Source organism: Mustela erminea, chromosome 8 (assembly GCF_009829155.1).
Source record: "Mustela erminea isolate mMusErm1 chromosome 8, mMusErm1.Pri, whole genome shotgun sequence".
Lineage (NCBI taxonomy): Eukaryota > Metazoa > Chordata > Mammalia > Carnivora > Mustelidae > Mustela > Mustela erminea.
In genome coordinates this window covers 74,285,369-74,309,402 of record NC_045621.1, presented here as the reverse complement: position 1 = coordinate 74,309,402, position 24,034 = coordinate 74,285,369, and the positions used below count along the sequence as shown (strand labels likewise).

Genomic DNA, 24,034 nt, shown 5'->3' with positions numbered 1-24,034 from the left:
CTAGAAAAGCTAGTATTGCCCGTTTATTATAAAACAAGTGCTTCCCAAATGCTTTTCAGTACATCGGTTAAAATAGATGACTGAGTTTAAGATGACACTACTCTGTCTTTAAGAATAGTGCAGAAACCTAGCCATTTAGCCACAGAGAAGAAAACCTTGTATTATCCTTCTTGGGCAGTCTCTTTGTTTTTTAATTGGGCGGTGCTCCAACTTGACACCCATTTTATTTTAATTTTTTATTTTTTATAAACATATAATATATTTTTATCCCCAGGGGTACAGGTCTGTGAATCACCCGGTTTACACACTTCACAGCACTCACCAAAGCACATACCCTCCCCAATGTCCATAACCCCACCCCCCTTCTCCCAAACCCCCTCCCCCCCAGCAACCCTCAGTTTACTCCCATATTTTACTCCAACTTTACACCTAGCCACCCTGGCTGCATAATGAAATCATTTTAAGACTCTTACAAGGATATAAATCAAATTTCAGTCCTCTTGAAAATTACAGAGATAGTCCGAAGTTTGTATTTCTAAGTTCTTTGCCTCGAACCGAAAAATCATCTTGTCTAAAAGCCATTTGATCCCGTAGCCCCTGCATTGGTTTCTCTCCCTATCCCCAGTAGGGTGGCTCCTGCCTTTAGTGAGGTACCCGGCGTTGTTTTTTCCCAGTGGCTCGGTTTTATTTGCAGCTGCATATTTTTATGTGATTGCTTACACTGTGAAGATGTAAATTACTTTCTAGTATGCTCAATAACACTTTTTAAAAATCCACACAAATTTGTGTTTCCATAATCTTGGTGAATACACCAAGGATACCTGTTTGTTCTTATTCTGATATTGACAATATAATAGATGGTGTGATAAGGCCAGCTTCATTAATTCATTTATAAGTACTATAATATAATAGTTAATTTGTCCCTACATAGCCTCCAATTATCTCCTCAATTCCTGGTAATAGCCGCAACCCCATCTTTCATTTTTATTACCTCCCAGTTAATTGCACTAATAGGTTTTGCTTTTCATTTCTACATGATTTTCATTAGAAAAAGTGGCAAGTGTTAACTCTTGCTGCTTTTTGGTTAGTAAGCATTGCAGGCTTTTTAATCAGAGATGAATAAGGAAAATGAATTTTTTTAAACTTTCTTGTAAATGTGCTTGCTAGCCTCAAAATTCCAGATGACTACTTCTAATTTTTACTTTTTTAGAAAAGAAGAGGCTTATTTGGGACCAATAAATTCTGCCAGGTAAGGAATATTGGTAGCTAGAACTACATGGGTTGTTTTTTTGTTTTGTTTTGTTTTGTTTTGTTTTTTTGATGGGGAAAAAAAACCTCTCGTATATGAAATTTGATTTTTTTAAATATTTTATTCATTTATTTGACAGACAGAGATCACAAGCAGGCAGAGAGAGAGAGGAGAAAGCATGCTCCCTGCTGAGCAGAGAGCCCAACGCGGGGCTCGATCCCAGGACCCTGAGATCATGACCTGAGCCGAAGGCAGAGGCTCAACACACTGAGCCACCCAGACGCCCCGAAATTTGATTTTTTTAAGGAAAAAAAAAAAAGCAAAATTTCTCTAGCATTATTTGCCAATGAATCACAATTTTCTCAGTACATAGATAGCTTTCTTGTGCAATCTGAATGAACATGAGCTAAACAATGAGTATTTACAAGGCACTTGTTCGTTTAAAAGTGATATAAACATTTTAACAGAGATGTTTGAAAACACTTGTTTATTTTTAATAATCAAATGTCTATGAGAAAGCCAACTGACTCTTTAAGAAAACTCTTACTGTGGTTAGTTGCAATATCTCCAATTATTTTTCTGAGTATTCTACATATGAGATCATTATGATATGTATATATAGTTTTGACTGTATTAAACTGAGTCACATGCATATATCACAATTTAGGATTTATGAGAATGTTTTTATTCACCCTGTTTTATTTACCCTAAAAATTGGTGATTGAATAAAAGAATTACCATTGACTTAGTTCTACGTATCCCATCGTAATTACAGAGAATGGACATGCATTAGTAGAAGAAAAAATATATATATTTATAAGTTAACATCATAGTTACTGTTTTCTTGTAACTTGTAAAGTATTGTAGGACTGCTAAGAAAAGTATATAAGATTTTATCGTTTAATACTTTTTTTTTAAGATTTTATTTGTTTATTTGAGAGAGAGAGAGCAGGAACAGGGAGGAACGAGAGATGCAGGCTCGCCCCTGAGCATGGAGCCAAAGCAGGGCTTTATCCCAGGGCCCTGGGATCATGACCTGAGCAGAAGGTAGAGCCTTAAGCAACGGAGCCACTCAGGTGTCCCTCACTTAATATCTTAAAAAAGGAAAGGTAGAGATCTGAAGACCTTCTCTATATTCTTCCATGTCTGGATCCCACTAAAATGACTCAGGTGACTGTAGTTACTATGTCAGATGGCAAATGCTCCAAATATCAGCTAGATGGTAGCTATCTCAAGGTATCTGCTGAATTGGCAAGTGGAGCGATCTTTTTCAGACAATTTAAGGTTTTCTTTCGACTGAAGTGGGTTCCCCAAAATGACATTTGAATAAGAAATGTAATTATAGAATCCTGTGATAAACAGCAGAGAAAGACAAAAGAGATTTAGATGGGGGAGGGGGGGAAAAGTGGATCTTTTCCTGAAATAGCTGTTTAAAAAAAAAAAGAATCAAATGGAAAACAGAGAAAAATCTATTCCAAATGAGAAACATAGGGAATAAAATTTTTACATGATTAGTGATAAATTGTTCAAAGGATAAAAGGCAACAAGAATTAATAACAAGGAATGAAGTGAAAGGGCTGTGTTTAGTTAGCTGATTTTACAAGGATGGATAGGATTATGAGATAGAGAAGCCAGTTCTGGTTAAGAGTTTCTTGAAGGAACCTCCTCAGTTCACTTACGGGAGAGCAGATGGCTGGGAGTTTGCCTTTGTACCTGGAGGGCTCATCCACAATTCACCATTTGGGACAGTTTGCTCCCAGCCTTGGGGACACTAGGAAATATTTTCAGGCTGATGTGGTGCAAATGTGAGATTTACGTAGAATAAAGTTGTATTAGGAGCCATTTAAAAAATTATATAAGCAGCTAACAATTTTTTAAATGTAAGAGGAATGTTTATATTCCAGGTCATGTTGGAGCTGTCAGCAGATGTCTTGGTTTCTAAAAACATGGAACTAGATTATTTTAGATGAGCCTTTTGCCTATGTTCGTACATTGTGGCATGGAAACAAGAAGAATATATGCCTTTATTTTAGATAATGAAAGTTTTAATTTTTTTAACGTTAATTTTCAATCTTTTTTAAAATGAGTAATAGGAAAAAAGACATTAACCTATGATTTCATTAATGTTATCACTGTTTTTAAAAAAGTCAATTTAAAAAGAAAAAGTCAATTTTACTTTGATTTAAAGAAAAAATAAGTAAATAATAATATATGGCTATGGCAAAAATAATGAAAGTGGCATGCAGAAAACTGATGTTTGGGAAATATTCATATAGTTTTATTCCATGTAGTTCGCACATAACCAGCAAGTATTTTTCAGAGCCTGAGAACAGAACATATCTCAATAAAATTCTCTCATTTTTTAACTTTGCAAAACAGTGTACTTTTTTTTCAATCCTGCTCAATATAGTTAGGCTATTTTATTTTTAGCCTCTTCAAACTGCTTTGCCATCTCTAGTAACAATCAGAAAGTATAGTTTCATGTTTTACAAAGGGATGAATGAGACCTAAGTGTATGCATTTGTGAGTAAACTAAAAAAGTGAACTTAAGTTTTATTTTCTGAACTACTGAGATTTTCTTTGCCTATGGAGAGTTTTTAAAAAAAAATTCATTAAGTACACTTAATCCATCAGTCATGACCTTGAACCAAAGAAATCCCCAGATTTTCCAATAAGGATATTTTTACATTTGGTAGTTAAACATCATACTCATACAATTTTTTTCTTTTTTTATGTTTTACATTATCACATATAAAATCGACTTTTTGCATGTGTATATAGTTCTAAAAACGCTAACACGTGTAAATTTGTGTGACCACCACTAGCGTCAGGATATAGAATATCTTACTCCAGAATATCCCCCTCTCCAAATTTTTGTTCTGTATAGTGAGAATACATTGTCCTGTCATCTCTATTAAACTTGTAACAAAAAAATAGGTAATACTACTATTTGATAGTTCTGTAATCCACCCCCTTTTCTAATATACTTAGGTTTTAATAGCTAATTTCATACTTTGTTGATTTATACTTCTGATCAAGGATAGTATTCATTTGTCCTCTCTACCAAACCTCATCAACAAATCCAGTCCTAAACTCTAACCGCAGGAGATTTCCTACATGATGGAGTCAGTGGATCCGTTCTTGTTCATGTTGCATGTGTTGATAAGCAATGCTTTGTTCATCACCCACATTGTTCTTTGAACTGCCAGTTGTCTGATGTTAATGCTGGAGATTATTTGGAATACGCAAGAGAATCACTGCTCTGTCTCTCTTTTTATAGGCTCTACAAATAGTGTTCTTTCTTTTTCCAAGTATTATCATGGTGTTGTGCCATAGTTTTTCTATGGCTGAGTACTTTCGTCACCATATATTTTTCTGAATATGTGTGGAACATGCAAACTAAAGGAAAGAAAGTTATAGGGTATAAGTCAAACTTAAGCTTTTTAGACATTTAGATTCACTTAGCCAACATATAGTACATCATTAGTTTCAGATGTAGTGTCAGTAATTCCTCAGCTGTGTATAACACACAGTGCTCATCACATCACATGCCCTTCTTAAAGTCCATCGCCTCATTGCTCTACCCTCCTTCCACCACCCCTCCAGCAACTTTCAGTTGGCTTCCTATAGTTAAGACTCTCTCATGGTTTGTCTCCCTCTCTGATGACTTCCCGTTCAGTTTTCCCTCTCTTCTCCTGTGATCCTCTAAGCTGTTTCTTATGTTCCACATATGAGTGAAATCATATGATAATTGTCTTTCTCTGATTGACTTATTTCACTTAGCATAATATCCCTCCAGGTCCATGCACATCAATGTAAATGGTAAGTATTCATCCTTTCTGACCACTGAATACTGTTCCATTGTGTGTGTGTGTGTGTGTGTGTGTGTGTGTGTGTACATACCACATCTTTACCCATCCCTCTGTTGATGGACATCTCAGCTCTTTCCACAGTTTGGCTATTTTGGACCTTTCTGCTATGGATATTGGGGGACAGGTGCTCCTCCAGGTCACTACATTTATATCTATGGGATAAATACCTAGGAGTACAATTGCTGGGTCATAGGGTAACTCTATCTTTAACTTTTTTTTTTTTTTAATTTTTATTTTTTTTTATTTCCAGCATAACAGTATTCATTATTTTTGCACCACACCCCATGCTCCATGCAATCCGTGCCCTCTATAATACCCACCACCTGGTACCCCAACCTCCCACCCCCGTCCCTTCAAAACCCTCAGATTGTTTTTCAGAGTCCATAGTCTCTCATGGTTCACCTCCCCTTCCAATTTCCCCCAACTCCCTTCTCCACTCTAAGTCCCCATGTCCTCCATGCTATTTGTTATGCTCCACAAATAAGTGAAACCATATGATAATTGACTCTCTCTGCTTGACTTATTTCACTCAGCATAATCTCTTCCAGTCCCGTCCATGTTGCTACAAAAGTTGGGTATTCATCCTTTCTGATGGAGGCATAATACTCTATCCCCAGGGGTACAGGTCTGTGAATCACCAGGTTTACACACTTCACAGCACTCACCAAAGCACATACCCTCCCCAATGTCCATAATCCCACCCCCTTCTCCCAAACCCCTCCCCCCAGCAACCCTCAGTTTGTTTTGTGAGATTAAAAGTCACTTATGGTTTGTCTCCCTCCCAATCCCAAAGAACCTCTGTACTGTTTCCCAGGGTGGCTGCACCAGTAGGCATTCCCGCTATCAGTGTAAGAGGGTTCCTCTTTCTCTGCATCCTCACCAACATTTGTTCTTTCTTGTCTTGTTAGGCGTGAGATGGTATCTCATTGTGGTTTTGTAGTATTTCCCTGATGGCAAATGATGTGAAGCGTTTTTTCATGTTCCTGTTGGCCATTTGGATGTCTTTTTGGTAAAATGTCTGTTCATATCTTCTGCCCATTTCTCGACTGGATTCTTTGTTTTATGGGCATTGAGTCTGATAAGTTCTCTTTTTTTTTTTAAGATTTTATTTATTTATTTGACAGAGAGCGATCACAAGTAGGCAGAGAAGCAGGCAGAGAGAGAGGAGGAAGCAGGCTCCCCGCTGAGCAGAGAGCCCAATATGGGGCTTGATCCCAGGACCCTGGGACCGTGACCTGAGCCAAAGGCAGAGGCTTTAACCCACTGAGCCCCCCAGGTGCCCTGAGTCTGATAAGTTCTTTATGGATCCTGAATACTAGTCCTTTATCTGATATGTCGTTTGCATATATCTTCTCCCATTCTGTAGTTTGCCTTTTAGTTTTGTTGACTGTTTCCTTTGCTGTGCAGAAGGTTTATTCTTGATGAAGTCCCAAAAGTTTATTTTTGCTTCTGTTTCCTTTGCCTTTGGAGACGTGTCTGGCAAGAAGTTGCGGCGGCTCAGGTCACAGAGGTTGTTACCTGCGTTCTTCTCTAGGATTTTGATGGATTCCTGTCTCACATTTAGGTCTTTCATACATTTTGAGTCTATTTTTTTGTGTGGTATAAGGAAATGGTCCAGTTTCCTTCTTCTGCATGTAGCTGTCCAGTTTTCCCAGCATCATTTATTGAGGAGACTATCCTTTTTCCATTGGATATTCTTTCCTGCTGTGTTGAAGATTAGTTGACCATAGAGTTGAGGGTCCATTTCTGAGATCTCTACTCTGTTCCATTGATCTATGTGTCTGTTTTCCTGCCAGCATCATACTGTCTTGATTACAGCTTTGTAATAGAACTTGAAGTCCAGCATTGTGATGCCATGAGCTTTGGGTTTTTTGTTTGTTTTTTTGTTTTTGTTTTTTTTTTTTAACATTCCTCTGGCTATTCAGGGTCTTTTCTGGTTCCATACAAACTTGAGAATTATTTGTTCCAGCTTGGTGAAAATTGTCAGTGGTATTTTGATAGGGCTTACACTGAATGTGTAGATTGCTCTGTGTAGCATAGACATTTCAACAATATTTATTCTTGTTTTCTTATTTATTGTTAAACAATATTTATTAATATTGCTCTGGGTGACATAGACATTTTAACAATCCAAAAGCATGAAATGTTTTTCCATTTCTTTGTGTCTTCCTTAATTTCTTTAATAAATGTTCTGTAGTTTTTAGAGTACACATCATTTACCTCTTTGGTTAGGTTTATTCCTAGGTATCCTGTGGTTTTTGGTACAAATGGGATCAGCTCCTTAATGTCTTTCTTCTCTCTCGTTAGTGTATAGAAATAGAGCTGATTATTTTGCATTGATTTTATATCCTGCCATGTTGCTGATTTGCTGTATGAGTTCTAGCAATTTTGGGGTGGAGTCTTTTGGGTTTTCCATATAAAGTAACATGTCATCTGCAAAGAGTGAGAGTTTGACTTCTTCTTTGTCAATCTGAATGCCTTTTATTTCTTTCTGTTGTCTGATTATAAAAGAAGGGACAAGAACCATATGATCCTCTCAATCGATGCAGAAAAACCATTTAACAAAATACAACATCCTTTCTTGATTAAAACTCTCCACAGTATAGGGATAGAGGGAACATACCTCAATATCATAAAAGCCATGTATGAAAAACCCACAGCAAATATCATTCTCTGTGGGAAAAACTGAGAGCTTTTCCTTTAAGTTCAAGAACATGACAGGGATGCCCCCTCTCACCACTGTTGTTCAACATAGTACTAGAATTCCTAGCCTCAGCAATCAGACAACAAAAAGTTAAAACTTTACTTGATCAATATCTAGACAAAGGTTGCATGTTAATCTGCTATGGGTATTTGAGTGTACAACTATGACATGTGTTTCAAGTAAGATGGATTTCAATCTATAGTGCATGAAAAGTAATAAATTATTTTAAAATAATGATCAATAGTTTCTGTGTTGTGATATGAGCCTGTCATTTATAATTTTGTCATAAATCAAAAATTGAGAAACTGAAATGTATGTGTAGTGATTGTGACTGAGATCGTTTCAGACCATCTTAACAATCATCACCTCATATGAGGAAAGCATTAACATGTGAATTTGAACCCTGACCTTTGAATCTTAAATTTTCTTATTTTATGATTCTTTTAAGGTTTTTCAAGATTCCTTATAGAGGTATAAGATTCCTTGATATGATTCTCCTGTGATTTGGTTGGGAGTGGTTATTGTTTCAAAACAAGTTTTTTGTTCTTGTTTTTAACTCCTGGAAACGAGTAACTTGCTATTGAAGGAGACTGTTTATTATCCCTCTTTGGGAACCAAGAAGTTAAAATCTTAGGGAATAATACAACTACTTTAACTTGCTCGTATTTACTGTCTATCCTTTGAAGCTGTACATTGACTATTTTATCATTTGCTCTTCAGATGGATCCTGTGCAAAAAGCAGTCATTAACCACACTTTTGGAGTGTCCATTCCCCCAAAGAAGAAACAAGTTATTTCTTGCAATGTCTGTCAGCTTCGCTTTAATTCAGATGTGAGTATCACCTTTTTATTATTCTCTGTAGTCTGTCAAGCTCAAAGTCTGATTGTTCTGAGTACGTACATCTCTTCATATTTACATCACCTCTAACAGCCACTTGCCTTGGTGGCCCACTTAGTTCAGTGGGCCAGATTTTCCAGGGTTTCGGATTCAACATTAGAAACTTGAGTAATAGAGTAGCTAATATCAAAAACCAAGAATTCCTCCAGGTGATCAATCACACCCATAACATTTTATGCTTAATCTTGCCAATGATACTCACTTTTCAAAAATCACTAAATAGAAAAATTTTTTAAAGCTGAAAATGCAGGGGCACCTGGGTGACTCAGTTGGTTAAGCTGCTGGCTTCGGCTCATGTCATGATCTCAGGTTCCTGGGATCGAGCCCCGCATCAGGCTCTCAGCTCAGCAGGGAGCCTGCTTCCTCCTCTCTCTCTGCCTACTTGTGATCTCTCTCTCTGTCAAATAAATAAAATATTTTTTAAAAAAAGTTGAAAATGCAATGAATGCTGAAGAAAATTATTGCTATTCCCCTTTATAACAAGTGTCACATTTCATGTGTGTATGCCAAATCATATTAAATGCCTGAGGGAATAATTTATTACACAATTTATATTTTCCCCAGAACATGGAAATGCAGGGAAATTTTTTTTAAATTATTTTAAATGGCCAGCATAACCATCATGCTAAAAATAATAATAATAATAACAAGAAAAGAGTACAAATCATTTTAAATGTAGGAGTAATGTAACGTGAAATTAAAATAAATAATATTAGAATGTTTGCAATACTCAGTTACCAAGTGAAGCCAATGGCCAATACATATCTGAATCTGGAACTATATATTATGTGTTATTTCCTGAGCTACTCCACCCAGAAGCCATTTTCCAAAGAAAATGTTCCAGGATTCATGCTTTTTTGCAAATACTAAAACAATAAATACTCTTGTTTGTACATACCAGTAAATGTTTTGCTAATTCTGTATAGGAAACATAATAAAAATTGGAAAAGAGTGTTTTTATCATGTTTAACATGATTTGTAAAAGTATATTTAATGCAATTTCCATCAAAAATCCAATAAATTTTTTTGGCACTCAATAAAATCTTTCTCAACTCCTTTTTCAAGAATTAAAGTGTTCCCTAAAAAATTGAGAACTATATGGAATCAGTTCATTAAAAGTCTCAACATTGTCAGCTGTCCCCAGATTCATCTATAGACCTTGTGCAATCCCAGTCAAAATCCCAGAGAGCATTTTTGTGGAAAATGCCAAGCTTCTTCTTAAATTACATAGAAAAGAAAAACCCGAGACTAGATAAAGCTTTAAAAAAAAAAAAAAATCAAATTTTCCAGATTTCACTCCTTGATTTCAATAATTACCTTAAAACCTACAATAATCAAGACTGTAATATTGGTGGAAGGATAGTAGTTACGTTGGTCAGTGGAACAGAAGAGTCCAGAAATAGCCCCAAAGCTGTATGATCAGTTGATCTTCAACAAAGTTGCAGTGACAATTCAGAGGAGAAAGGCTAATCTTTGTAACAAATAGTGTAATTGGATAACCACATGTAAATTTAGAACCTTAAAGGCCATTTCAGACAAAATTCCAAAATTAATTCAAATGAATTATATATTTAACCATGAATTGAAAAGTAAAAAACTTCAAGAATAAAACATAGGAGGAAATCTACATGAACTTGAATTAAGCAAAAGATTTCTTAGGAAACTAAAAGTGTGAACTATAGGGGCACCTGGGTGGCTCAGTCTGTTAAGCATCTGACTCTTGATTTTGGCTCAGGTCATAATCCAGAGTTGTGGAATTGAGACCCACATTGGGCTCCAGCTCAACATGAAGTCTGCCTATCCTTTCCCCCCACCCCATCAAATAAATAAAGAAGTGTATGAACTCTAAAAATATTGATATATTAGACATCATCAAAATTAAAAGCTTCTCTTTAAATGACACTGTTACACTCTTAAGAAGATTAAAAGTGCTTGCTTCGGCAGCACGTATACTAAAATTGGAACGATACAGAGAAGATTAGCATGGTGACTGCACAAGGATGATACTCAAATTAGTGAAGCATTCCATATTTTTGATGGAACATTATTATGCTAAGTGAAATAAGTCAATCAGAGAAAGATTCTTGCTATAAGATCTCACTGATACTAGGAATTTGATAAACAAGACAGAGGATCATAGGAGAAGGGAGGGAAAAATGAAACAAGATGAAACCAGAGAGGGCAACAAACCATAAGAGACTCTCAATCTCAGGAAACAGAGGGTTGCTGGAGTGGAGAGTTGGTGAGGAGATGGGGTGGCTGGGTGATGAACACTGGGGAGAGCATATGCTGTGGTGAGCGCTGTGAATTGTGTAAGACTGATGAATCATAGACCAGTATCCCCAAAACAAATAATACATTATATGTTAATTTTTAAAAATTTGCACCTCAAAAAAAAGGAAAAATTATAGACTGAGAGAAAATAATATAAAACATGACATTTAAATATTTAAATAAGGGGCCCCTGGGTAGCTCAGTGGGTTAAAGCCTCTGCTTTCAGCTCAGGTCATGATCCCAGGGTCCTAGGATCAAGCCCCCCAACGGGCTCTCTGCTCAGCAGGGAGCCTGCTTCCTCCTCTCTCTCTCTGCCTGCCTCTCTGCCTACTTGTGATCTCTGTCTGTCAAATAAATAAATAAAATCTTCCAAAAAAATATTTAAATAATTTACAACTCAATTAATAAGAAATGGGCAAATGATTTGAACAAGCACTTTACCAAAGAAGAAGAATGAACGGAAAGTTAGTATGCAAAACAGTGTTCAATATCATTAGCCATTAAAGAAGTGCAGACCACAATTACATACCCCTCTACCTATTAATATGATGAAAATTAAACAAATTGATAATACCAAGTGTCAAGGATGAGGGGCAACTGAACTCTAATTTGTTGTTGGTAGAAATACAAATGGTGCAGGGACTTGGAAAATAGTTTAATAGTTATTTATAAGAAGTTTTTAGGAAGTTATAAATTTTCCATACAACCCAACAATCCAACTTTTAGGGTTTTATCTAAGAGAAATGAAAACTTATGTTCATACATATGTGTCACTTATAGTAGCTTTATGCATAATTGCCTCAAACTAGAATTGAGCCAAATGTCTATCAACTGATGAATGGATCAACAAATAAAAAGTACAGTCATACAATGGAATACTGCTTAGCAATAAAAGAAATAATATACTGATAAAATCCTACACAATGGGAGAATCTCAAAGGCAGGATGCTAAATGAAACCAATTGAACACATAGACAATGTACTGTATGGTTGCGCTTATATAACTTTTGGCAAAAACTATTGGAAAAGAAGTCAGATCATTAGTTAACAGGGATGGAGCAAGGTGAGGTTAGGAAATCAACTACAAAAGGTGTAAGGGGTATGAGGGAGCTTTTTGAAGTGATGAAAATATTCTATATCTCCATTTTTGTGGTGGTTACACAACTGTTTTTGTTTTTCAAATCCCGTACAACTAAATACCTAAAAAGGAATTTTACTGTATATAAAGTATACCTCAGTAACCCTGACTTGAAAAAAAAAAATCAGCATTGTAGGAGCCATGAAATATTTTGCAAGTAGACTAATTAATGATAGGAACATAAATACTAACTGTATTGAGCTACAATATTACTACTTAATTTAAGATATAATAAGTAAAGAATTTTTGTAGGGAAAGACAGAATAATAAATCCTAAAATAGATCCAAATATGTTTAATAATTTTGCATAGTCATTATCCAAATTTCTAGTCATATCACAGGTCTTCTGCTCTATATTTTGGATGAGTCCATACACTGAGAGGCCATGCAGTATAGAATCCTGGGTTAAGAGTCTTTGAGGTGATTTAAATCCTAATTTTGAATTTGATAAATCACTTCACTACCATGGGCCACAGTTTCCTCTTGTTCACAACCTAAAATAGACTAGATAATTTTGAGAGGACCATTACAGCTCTATGATTAAAAATCATTTCCATGGCTTTTCTGTTGGAAGATAGGGTATACAGCAATTGCCCTACTAGGTATTTACCCCAGAAATACAAATGCAGTGATCCAAAAGGACACCTGCACCCCAGTGTTTCTAGCAGCAATGTCCACAATAGCCAAACTATGGAAAGGACCCAGACGCCCAGTGACAAATAAATGGATAAAGAAGATGTGTGTGTATGTATGTATATGTATATATATATATATATATATATATGTATGTATGTACACACACAACAGAATACTACTCAGCCATCAAAAAAATGAAATCCTGCCATTCGCAACAATGTGGATGGAACTAGAGGCTATTATGCTAAGCGAAAAAAGTCTGTCAGAGAAAGATAATTATCATATGATCTCACTCATATGTGGAATTTAAGAAATAAAACAGGATCATAGGAGAAGAGAGGAGAAAAATAAGACAAAATCAGAGAGGGAGACAAACCATAACAGACTCTTAATCATAGGAAACAAACTGAGAGTTGCTGGAGTCAGGGGAATGGGGTAACTGGGTGATGGACATTAAGAAGGGCATTAAGAGGTACTGAGCACTGGGTGTTACATAAGACTGATGAATCACTGATCTCTACCTCAAACTAATAAACATATGTTAATTGAATTTAAATTAAAAAACTTATAAATAAGTAAATAAAGGACAGGGTATAAATATCTCCACCTTACAGGTGGAACAATTAAGACCCAAAAAGAATGACTGAGAGTTTTGTTTTTTCATTGGTGTCATGGGTTGGGTTAATGGTGGGGGGGGGGGGGAGCTGCCTTCTGTCTGTGCCCCAGAATTGCTCTGGGAGTAGGTTCACCTTTGACTTGAGTTTTGTTTGATGTCAATGATTTTCTTTGTATTTACTAATAGGATCATGAGAAATGTACACAGGTGAGCATGTGACCACCAGTTTCCTTGTCGCCGTTCAAAAGTTCTGTCGATAATGGAGAAAGAAATTAAATTTCTGAGTCATGCTTAGACTCTGGGCAGTAAAGCTACAAAGTCTGGGTGGCAAATTCACAAGTGTGACATATACATGTTCTCAGTGTTTAGTAATGGTGCTATAATCTGCATAACTGAGTTCTGAAACTGAGCATTTTTTATTTGGGGGAGAGTTTATTATTTTATAATTACCCTATTTACATTTTAATGTAAGAATTAAGAAGATGCTCATCCTTATTTTCTTTAATAACATTTCTAAATCAGCTTGAGACTGCATTGGCTTCACTCTTCAGTGTAGAAAATATGTTTATTGAAAAATCTGGAAGGCAGATTTGCACAGTAAACAGACTGCATTCCTCAGTTCTCCATTAGCCATGTAAAATGTACCAGGACTGGCTTCATGCATTAAAATTCAATGTGACCTAGTTTAAGTGTCCCATAGCCCCCTTTGTCCAGCTTTTATCATCTCAGTAGAACTCCACTGTTGGAAAGCAAAAGGCTACGGTTTTATTTACACCATATACTGTTATGCAAATGAGCAAGCATTAATCACAAACATTTCCCAAATTAACCTTTACAAATTAACACCATTAACTTTGCCAGAGGCAGGCACTGCAGTCCAGGAATAATATGTCTTCCCAACTGAGTCCCAGACATTTGCACAAATTTGTGCAACACCCAAATACCTAGTTTCTTCTTGGCCATCTTCTTTTCCCTAACACGGCTTAAGCTCAGCACTGAGTGAGGCTGTCCCAAGCCTGAATGCCCCTTTCTTCTCCAACAAATGAGAGCACTCCAACTATAGTGGGGTCACAAACTGATAAGCTTAAATCTGAATCTATACCCTTTTGCTGGGAAATTCATTTCTAGAGTTAAGCCTTGCCAGGGAAATAGGTCTCTATCCTCTATGCTCTTCTGTGCTTGACTTTAAAAAAGACTCTCAAAATTTTGGGGCTTTCCATTTTCACACGAAAAGACCAGAAACAAGGGCTAATGTAGACTTTTAAAATATTTTTTGAGGCTAATGTTTCTCTTTTTGGCTAGGTTGAAAGTTGGCAGATCCCAGATATTTTCTGATTTGCATATTAATTTCAATTCTTTGGACGATAATAGCAGAAGGATAAAGGAAACTGATCCTTAAACAGATCTTACACAAAATCAGGGCAACTTGATTTAAAAATAGAGATGATCTCCTTTTATTATTATTATCTCAGAACACGGTTAATCATAAATACCCTTAATATACTACTGGGTCCTTTATGCTTCATAGGCAAATCGAAACATGAGCATAATGATCTTTTTAATCAAGTTTTATGTACCTAATTTAGGAATTGACCCTGAAATTTTGATACTCAGCATTAATACCACAATTGATTAAGCATGAGATGCAGTGTCCCTAATTGCTGACCCCACAGGCTTTCATTAGTCATTTGGTGCAAACCCATTTGATGTTTCAAATTTAGAGTATTACCTTTGAAGAGCACCATAAACTTCGAATCACTTATAGTTCGCGTTTGTTTTGTCTTACATTGTGGTTTCTCTAGGCTTCTAATTCTGTTGGATTGTTCTTTGTCTTTGTTTCAGTTTTTGAACTTTGGTTATCCAAATAGCTCTACCTCGCATTTTTGGCCCACTGTTCTTTTTGCTGTGTTCTATTTCCTCATGCCTCAAGGCCTAAACAAATGACCTCATGCCATCTCATTGATTTCAGTCGGACTATGTACAAATGGACAGGAAATTAAGGGTTTGTTTACAAGTTAAAATGTCAGGTTGACCAACCATTTGTGTGGACATTTGGGTGACTCTCCTATTCTTGACTGAAAATCTGTCTGAAATTTCAGGACGTGCAGTCATTCGGGGATCCCCTCCTTTCTCCCAGAACTGCACTCTGCGTGTGACCAGTGCGCTGGCTGGGCCTTCCCTCAGCCTCCACATCCTTGTCTTCTTAGCAATTTTCCTGTGAATAAGGTTATTTAAGTAAGCCCTCCTGGTTCTTTTGATCTCTCTCTCTCTCTCTCTTTCTCTTTTATTTTAATCTTATGCCCACTTCCTGATTTCTTCAGCAGTTCAGAGTGCAACACAAATTCTCTGTCTTGCATAAACAGACAATCCCCATATGCCATCTGTCCCTTCTGAGGCTTTCACGTTGGTTCTGCTAGAAGCCCCAGAGTCCTCCATCAGCCAGCAGAGATTTCAGCAGTCATGAGATTAGGGAGAGCCACACCCGGGGCCCGCATAAATGCCCTTTCTCTGTGCTCTTGGCTGACCCTCCATCCCCTTTTGCCACCAGGCCTAACTCCACCTCTCTGCCAGCTGCCGTGGGCTAGCATGTCCCTGCAGCAGCTGCCCTGCCTTCCCGGGGAAGGGCTGAGCGGCCCAGCAAACAGGAACCCGGTGGCCTCTGCATTCGACGATGTCCCTTGCAGCAAAAGCAGAAGAGGCACTGGAGCCACAAGGGCAGCTACTCTCTTTTTCTGAAGGATCAAGCCTAGGAGTCGCCATGTTAGTCCTCCAGGGGGTGCCACATTTTGCTCTTGGCTGCCTAATGCTCGCCTTTAACTCCAGTAATTCTGTCCATGAGTTTTCATTGTTTCCCTTTGCCTGTCAAAACTTGTTTTCTTCTACTCAACAAATGCATTCCTCCTTCCTGTGTTCTCTATCTTCTTTTACCCCTCCACTCTTCCAACTCTTCTCTTCCTCCCTTTCTTCCTCTTTCTCGGGCACAGAAGTACAACAAAAACACCGTTTTCCTCATGGTCCTGGGACATGCATAGCAGCTTCGTGAAGCCTTGAGTTTTATAACTGGGTTTGTTGCTTTAAATCCAGAGGTCCTTCACTTGAAAAAATTCTCTAGCAGGTAAAAACAAAACAAAACAAACACATTGAGCATATTATTTGAAACTCTAACCAGCATGCTATATTAAACAAATCAGTTTGTCCTGTATTTCCTGAATTCTCAGACATTGGTTTTGTAGTACATTACCCCAACTGACATCTCAAGGAAAGCTTTGAACATTCTTGTTTCAATATTTGACCTTCCCTACATCACCAAGGTCCCATACATCCAACTACTATCTACCTGTATTGATTCTACAGATCAGCTGTTAACCGTGCCCTCCTCCCATGTACACAGACAACCATTGCCTGCCACCCATACGCATCTGCTCTATTTCTCTTAAAGCCTGCCAAATAGGGACGCCTGGGGGCTCAGCTGGTTAAGCACCTGCCTTCTGCTCAGGTTCTGATCCCAGGGTCCTGGGATAGAGTCCCACATCCAGCTTCTTGCTCAGCATGGAGCCTGTTTCTCCCTCTGTCTGCCAGTCCCCCTGCTTATGCTCTCTCTCTCTCTCTCTCACTCTCTTTCTGACAAATAAATAAACAAAATCTTAAAAAAAAAAACCCTTCCAGATAGCAGCTTTCTCCGTCTATTCATTTATTGTATTTATATAATAAATACAATATGTATAATGATATCTATACTTTATTGTATATATATCTTTATATTATGTATAATTTTATATATAGATAGATAGATATGTAATTTGTTGAGTTTTTGTTTTAAAGAATTGATGCTGATAAAACATGAGGGGCAGAGTTTTACTGGTGCCTCAGTGGCTAGGTTTTGCCTGTGTTAATAGTGTCCTCCCATTCAGAAATGAAATAAGCCATTGGAGTTGGTCTTCACTGAGAAGTGAATTTAGGATGAAGGGTTTTGGAGAAAAACCATACATAATCTGAATTCTGCAGCCGATGAGTAAATAAAGAGATGCCAAGTGATGATAATCTTATTGCTGGGTTGGGACCCAAAAAGCTAGTTGCAGGGCTTACAACTATCTGTATTAAGCAGTACAAATTATTAGATAAATGAATAAATTTATAAGTTTGAAAAACGACTGATTCAAGAAAAATTCACTGAAGATAGAAGGAATCGATAGCATCAAATGGAAATCTAGAAAATGATAGCCTGCTTTTGTCAAACATTTTACATTTTTCCCATAAATGGGACTATTTATATTGATTCTTAGGTGTGGAGGGTAGCGAAGCAGATAGGAGGTAATTAAAAGCATAAATCTCAGGAGCTTAGGAAGGTAATTCTCTGCTTTGCAGACAGAACTGACAAAATGATGAACATTTTTTGCTTCAACTTGACAGAAATATAGCGAGGTTCTAGGGAAAGGAACATGCCGAGCTCAAAGTTGTCTTCAATAACTCTGTTTAACAAAGCTCTTAACAAAGTGTGGTCAGCTTTTTTGAAGCATATAGTAGTTACTTATTAAATTTTTTTTAAAAAAACTTGCCTCCAAAGTAGGTGGATGGTATTATAAAAATGCCACCTTCTTTCTCAGCACACCCTGTATTTGGATAATTTTAAATTCATCACTGAAGGAAAAACTGGGATAAAAATGAAGTTTCTTTAAAAGGTGAGCATTAGGGGTGCCTGGCTGGCTTAGTCGGTTAAGTGTCCAACTCTTGATTTTTGGCTCAGGTCATGAAATCAGGGTCCTGGGATCAAGCCCCATGTTAGGAGACTTTGTTTGTACCTCCCCCTGCCCCACCTTGGGTGTGCTCTCTCTCTCTCTCTCTAAAACAAATAAGTAAAAAAAAAAATTTTTTTAAGGTGAGTATTATGACTTAAAAAGACTCATCAGATCCTATATTTAACTAATGAGGAAATTATGCAACACAAATAATTCAATATCTTCTGACTTTTCTTAAAATACATTGATGCCTCACATGATATGCTACTTTAGGTAATCATACATTTTCAGTAATATTCAAAGTTAGGATGATCAGCCAATATGATGCTGTGAAGAATAATAGTAAGTATGAATGTTACAAGGAAAGTACCAAAAACCACACCCATTTATCAGAATACATTTTCAACAGAAACCATTTGGTATGTGTAATTCACTGTCAATACTGCAAGCTTTGGTACATTTCCATTAATAGAGGTTTGCTGAACAAGTTTTTTTTTTTTAAAGAAGTTTATACATTTTAAAGATTTTGCTTGAGAGGGGGAGGAGAGAGAGAGAGAGAGCGTGCATGAGTGAGCAGCGGTGAGGGGTGGAGAGAAACAAACCAGACTGCGCTGAGCAGGGAACCTGACAAGGGACTTGATCCCAGGACCTGAGTTCATGACCTGAGCTGAAACCAAGAGCTGGAAGCTCAAGCAGCTCAACCACTCAGGCTTCCCTGCTGAGCAAATATTAATAACATCTTTTAAAAACACTGTGGGACTTCTTTCTTCCTGTGTGAAATCCCTGTGTTAGTAATTCTTGTAGGCAAAAGTAAAAGAATCCTGAAGGCATTTCTGAGTCATCTTGTTGGTGATTTTTGTCATCCGAGAGTTCTCTTGCCACTTGGGGGTTGAGGAAGATTGTTGAAGACTCCTGTATTTTCCTTCTTTGCTTGGTATGGATTTTTTTTTTTTTTTTTTTTTTTTAGTTAAGACAGGTTGTGGAATCCTTAACAGTAAGGTACTGTTTCACTCAATTTTTGTGATTTGGTATTCTTCATTGGAAAACTTATCTAACATATAGTTAGTGATCAGGTAGAGTTTTGAGGCTGAACACCTATAGGTTTCCGAAATAACTAGCTGCTGGTTTCAAGTTTATATTTAGGCTTATGTAGGACATGTTTGTTTTCCCATAGCTTGTCTTATATTCTGTATACCTGTATGGGCAACTGGCTATAATTTTCACAACCTTAAAACAAGAAAAAAGTATCACTTGTGTAAGACAAAAAACAAAAAGCTGGATGCAACAAGATGTAAATCTGTCTACCCAGTGCTTTCAAGCAAGTGGCTGAGTTAATGCAATTCAAAACATCCTGCAAAGGGGATAACTTTTAGCTACTTTCATATCTCAAGCAGAAATTTGAATAAAATGTGACGACATTATCTCAAGAGGCCAGAGAACTTCAGATACAGTGGGTCAGCATAAAGATCATTTGCGGGGGGGATCTGAATTTTATAATACATGGCTCAGATTGAGGGTGGGAGAAAATAGCATATGAGGAAGCATTGCTTTAACCAATTGCTAAAAATTTCAAGGTAGGAATCTTTGTTGGAAAAAAAAAATGTTGCTGGTTAATGTGACTTCTTCAAGGAGAGTAAAGAAGCAGTGAACTTTGCCTGAGACAGAGAGTGTCAAAATAGTTCCTGCCCAGGAAGGAGGATTCCATCCTCATAGACCCAATTATCTTGCTAGGGAAACAAAACGAATACACTTAGAAACACCGCTAAACTGTATAATGTTAACTGTAGAGTAGTGTAAATCTAGAAGAGGAGTCAGCACAGGGGCTGGAATAATCAGAAAACTAGCATGGATGGATGCTTGTTTCTCTGCCGGCTCTGTAGTAGATACTCTCCACATACATTATCTCATTATTATTTGCACAGGGGTTCGTGGACGAGATGAAACTATGAAAAGCTTGAGAGAGAGGCGCCTGGGTGGCTCAGTTGGTTAAGCATCTTCCTTTGGGTCAAGTCATGACCTCAGGGTCTTGGGATCCAACCCCACATCAAGCCCCCCATGTTGGGCTCTGTGCTCAGTTTCTGCTTCTCTCTCTGCCTCTGCCCCTCCCCCGGCTTTTGTGCTCGCTTGCTCACTCACGCTCTCTCTCTCTCTCTCTCAGATAAATAAATAAAATTTAAAAAAAAAAAAAAAAGCTTGAGAAATGGTCAGGATGAGGGAAGAGAACTGAAGAATTATAAAATACTAGAACTAAAACAGAGGGGGCTTCTCAAGGAGGCAATCTATGTATAGGCCACAGGGTGTCCATGAACCCTCCAAAATTATGCAAAATGTTGCCTATCTGCATACCTGAAACCAGGATTATTTAACATGATGATTAAAGTGATTGAATCTTCCATTCTTGCAGAGTGAATGTTCCACAGCTTCCTTTGGCAATATGTTCCAGGATTTAATGATTTTTAGTGGCTAGCATTTCATCTAACCTAAATCTTGGAAGAAAGAATAGGAAGGGAAGAAAGAAGAGAGAAAGGAAAAGGAATAGAAAGAAAAGGGAACGGGAAGGGGAGGGGAGGACAAGGGAGGGAAGGGGAGGAAAAGAAACACGAAAAGAAAAGGAAAGGAATAGGAAGGGGGGGAGGGGAGGAAAGGGAAGGCAAAGGAAGGGAAAAGAAACAAGACCTTGTTTTTTTTTTTTTCTCTCTCTCTTCAGTTCTGTCTTCCAGGGCACATGGAGAGAAAATGTTGTATTCACTAATTCTGATGAACAAGAACTCCCAAGAATAAGCCACTCTATTAAGATTATGACTTTTGGGAGCAGAGAATATTATTTGACTCTTACTAAGTGTATTTTAACACTTAAAAATAAAACCATATTACTTTACGTAACACTTCTGACACCAGAAGCAGATAATTTTAACGTCGCCTCTATAGAACAGTCCCTTTCAGAAAAAAATATTTTTTTAATTTTTTTTTAAAGATTTTTATTTACTTATTTGACAGACAGAGATCACAAGTAGGCAGAGGCAGGCAGAGAGAGATAGGAGGAAGCAGCTTCCCTGTCGAGCAGAGAGCTCTATGCAGGGCTCGATCCCAGGACCCTGAGATCATGACCCGAGACGAAGGCAGAGGCTCTAACCCACTGAGCCACTCAGGCGCCCTCAGAAAAAAATATTTATGTACATGACTAGTAATAAAAGCCAAGGGCTCCGGGGTGGCTCAGTGGGTGAAGTGTCAGCTCAGTCATGATATCAAGGTCCTGGGATGGAGCCCAGCATCATTGGGCTCCCTGCTCTGTGGGAAGTCTGCTTCTCCCTCCTCCTCTGCCCCTACCCCTGCTCATGTTCTTTCTCTCTCTCTCACTCTCTTTCTCTTTCCCTCAAATAAATAAAACATGTAGAAATAATAATAATAAGATTTAAGAAATAAATAAAAGCCAGAAAAAAACTCAGAGACTTTTTAAAGTTTTAATATACTACTAGACCACTTAATATTATAGTATAAAAAGGGAAAAAAGTTAAGGATTGATTCTTCTTACTTGTATTAATATATTTTTAAATGAGAAAAAACTTAAACCAACATATTATTCTGTCACAATAATGAATAATATTATAGTAACAAATAAATGAATTATAATAAAATCAAAATTACACAAAAGATATAACTTATATACGTAGCGAATTATACCACTGATAGTTTATGTTCTTCTTCGTTGCTTAGTTTTAAAGCACATAACTTTAAAAGAAGCATAAATTTCAATTTTAAAGATAGGAGTTAATAAAATCAATAAAATATGTCATGTATAAGCTAAAATTCATATTTACCAAACAAAAATAATACACCTCACAATAGGTACTGTCTCACTCCTAAATTTTAAACACAAAAATTCTAAGCAGTCATGTAAAATGAGAGAATTGAAGTATCTTAAGCTCTGTTTCTTCATCTTTACAATCACTGTGCTAGCCTTGTTTATTTCAGATCAACTAGTGAAATGCCAGGATATGAGCTGCACAGTTTTACAAACTTGAACTACATCTGAAATGAACTTAAATGATTTTTAACCATTAAGAACTTAATTTCCAAATAATAGGTTAGCAGAGTCATTGTGCCTTGGAAGTTCAATTCTGTAACTACAAGTTCTCTACATTAACTTCCATGTAGTTAATTAAAAGAGAAGTGAAAAAAACGTGCTGGTTTTGTTTGCATATATATTATTAAAATTCATCTGTAACCACAGCGATTATTTAGAATGTAGACAAATAGATTTTATTTTCAGGAAGGTTATTTTAAAACTATGTCTAGAATTGCCAGCATATATTGATATTTAATCAGAAGGAGGAGGTCTTCTTTTGATTATGGCCACTCTTGATAACCTACATCTTCACTGTATTAGTCACTTAGTCTGAGAGTTTTATTACTACTTTTAAATTATTTACAGACCGGACAACCCCTTATTTCCTGGATCTGAGGTAGGCAGCCTCACTTGCTGCGTACCAGTGACATTTGTTATTCGATTTATAGGAATTCTAGTTCTGCTTTAAATGCATGTTACATTCAACATGCAAGATGTGTAGTGCAGACTTAAAATCAGCAAGTAGTTTTGTTTTTATCCTTGATCCTGCCTGCTGAGTGTCCTGTGATATGTAGCTTTCATTATTTCTGACCTGTGAGCTTGAGGTGATTACCTGGTTTTTGCTCTGGGAAGAAATATCACCGTGTATAATTGAGAGACGCCTATGGAATCCTTTAGGCGATGACTTATTTGTTTATGTCATTACTTTTTATTGACTTTTTTTATATCATTCATGAGGAATGGAAAAGGATTCGTTAATTGGGCTGGTTGTTACAGTTTTGTAATTTAAATTGTTTAAGGCAACAAAATGTCCTATATGTACTTTTAAACTAAAAATACCAACAATCTCTTTTTATGATTTAATTTATACATTTACACAGATGGTCATAGAAGGGGGTATTCATTAACATCTGTAAATGCTGAGAAAATTATGAATGTCTATATTTATAAAATGCCAGAGTAGAATTACTAAGTGTGCAGATGTAGATAAAGGACACAAAATTTGAATATCTGAAAGACATTCTCTTCAAGCTAGTTTTCTAAAGATCTAAACACTGAGTAATTGTATTTTGCATAAATTTCCATTTTTATAGATGTAATAAATTCTTATTAATTTGGACTACATTAATTAGGAATTTGTGATAATTCAGGTATAAGCTGAATTATACTTTTGTTTGGTCCAAATTCATTCTTCAAAGATAATGCAAATGAGTGTTGCAAAAGAGATTGAAGCATAGAGATTCAGAACACCTATGGAACCAATTTTTTCAGGCTTACTTAAGCACTTTAAGGGCACTCATTAAGATATAAACAATGATATCATTTAAAATAATCTTGTTTATTTTAACAAATTACCTAAGAATCTCTAGTAGCTAATTGTCACCAACTAACAGCATTTCTTCAAAAATGTTCTACTTTTCAAATTTTTTTTTTTACCATTTCATTATGTCCTTTACCCAAATTGGTCTGCTTTATTGATTTTTTTCTGAAATTATGTCCATTTAGTAATACCTAATACTATTCTCTTTCTTAAAGCAAATGAATGTATTTGTGACTTGATTAACATTTTTCTGAAAGTCTCTCTTTTTTTTTCGAGGGAGATGCAGTATGAGATTGGTTGTGGGGTGTGGATGAGCCAGCGGAGGTGGGACAGAGGGAAGGGACAGAAGGAAAGAACCCCAAGCAGACTCCATGCTGAACATGGAGCCTGAGGCAATGCTTGATTCCAAGACCCTGAGATCATGACCTGTGCTGAAATCAAGAGTCAGACACCTAAGCAACTGAGCCACCCAGGCACACCTCTCTGAAAACTCTTTTGAGTCAAGTATTTTAACTTAGATAATAT

General features: G+C 36.8%; 1 protein-coding gene and 1 non-coding gene across 14 annotated transcripts in view; both read left to right on the top strand.

The window, feature by feature from the left end:
- The window catches only part of ZNF385B (zinc finger protein 385B), a 383,402-nt gene that overhangs the window by 316,523 nt on the left and 42,845 nt on the right, over positions 1–24,034 (top strand). For 11 of the 13 annotated variants that reach the window (XM_032356094.1, XM_032356093.1, XM_032356101.1 and 8 more), the window contains 2 exons: positions 1,211–1,249; positions 8,546–8,656. In XM_032356094.1, coding sequence (XP_032211985.1) covers positions 1,211–1,249; positions 8,546–8,656 — 150 coding nt within the window. The remainder of the gene's footprint in view (positions 1–1,210; positions 1,250–8,545; positions 8,657–24,034) is intronic. The other 2 variants (XM_032356095.1, XM_032356105.1) reach the window with 1 other exon arrangement.
- Positions 10,651–10,757, top strand: LOC116597955. The gene has a single exon (XR_004288869.1). It is a non-coding gene; the product is annotated as a U6 spliceosomal RNA (small nuclear RNA).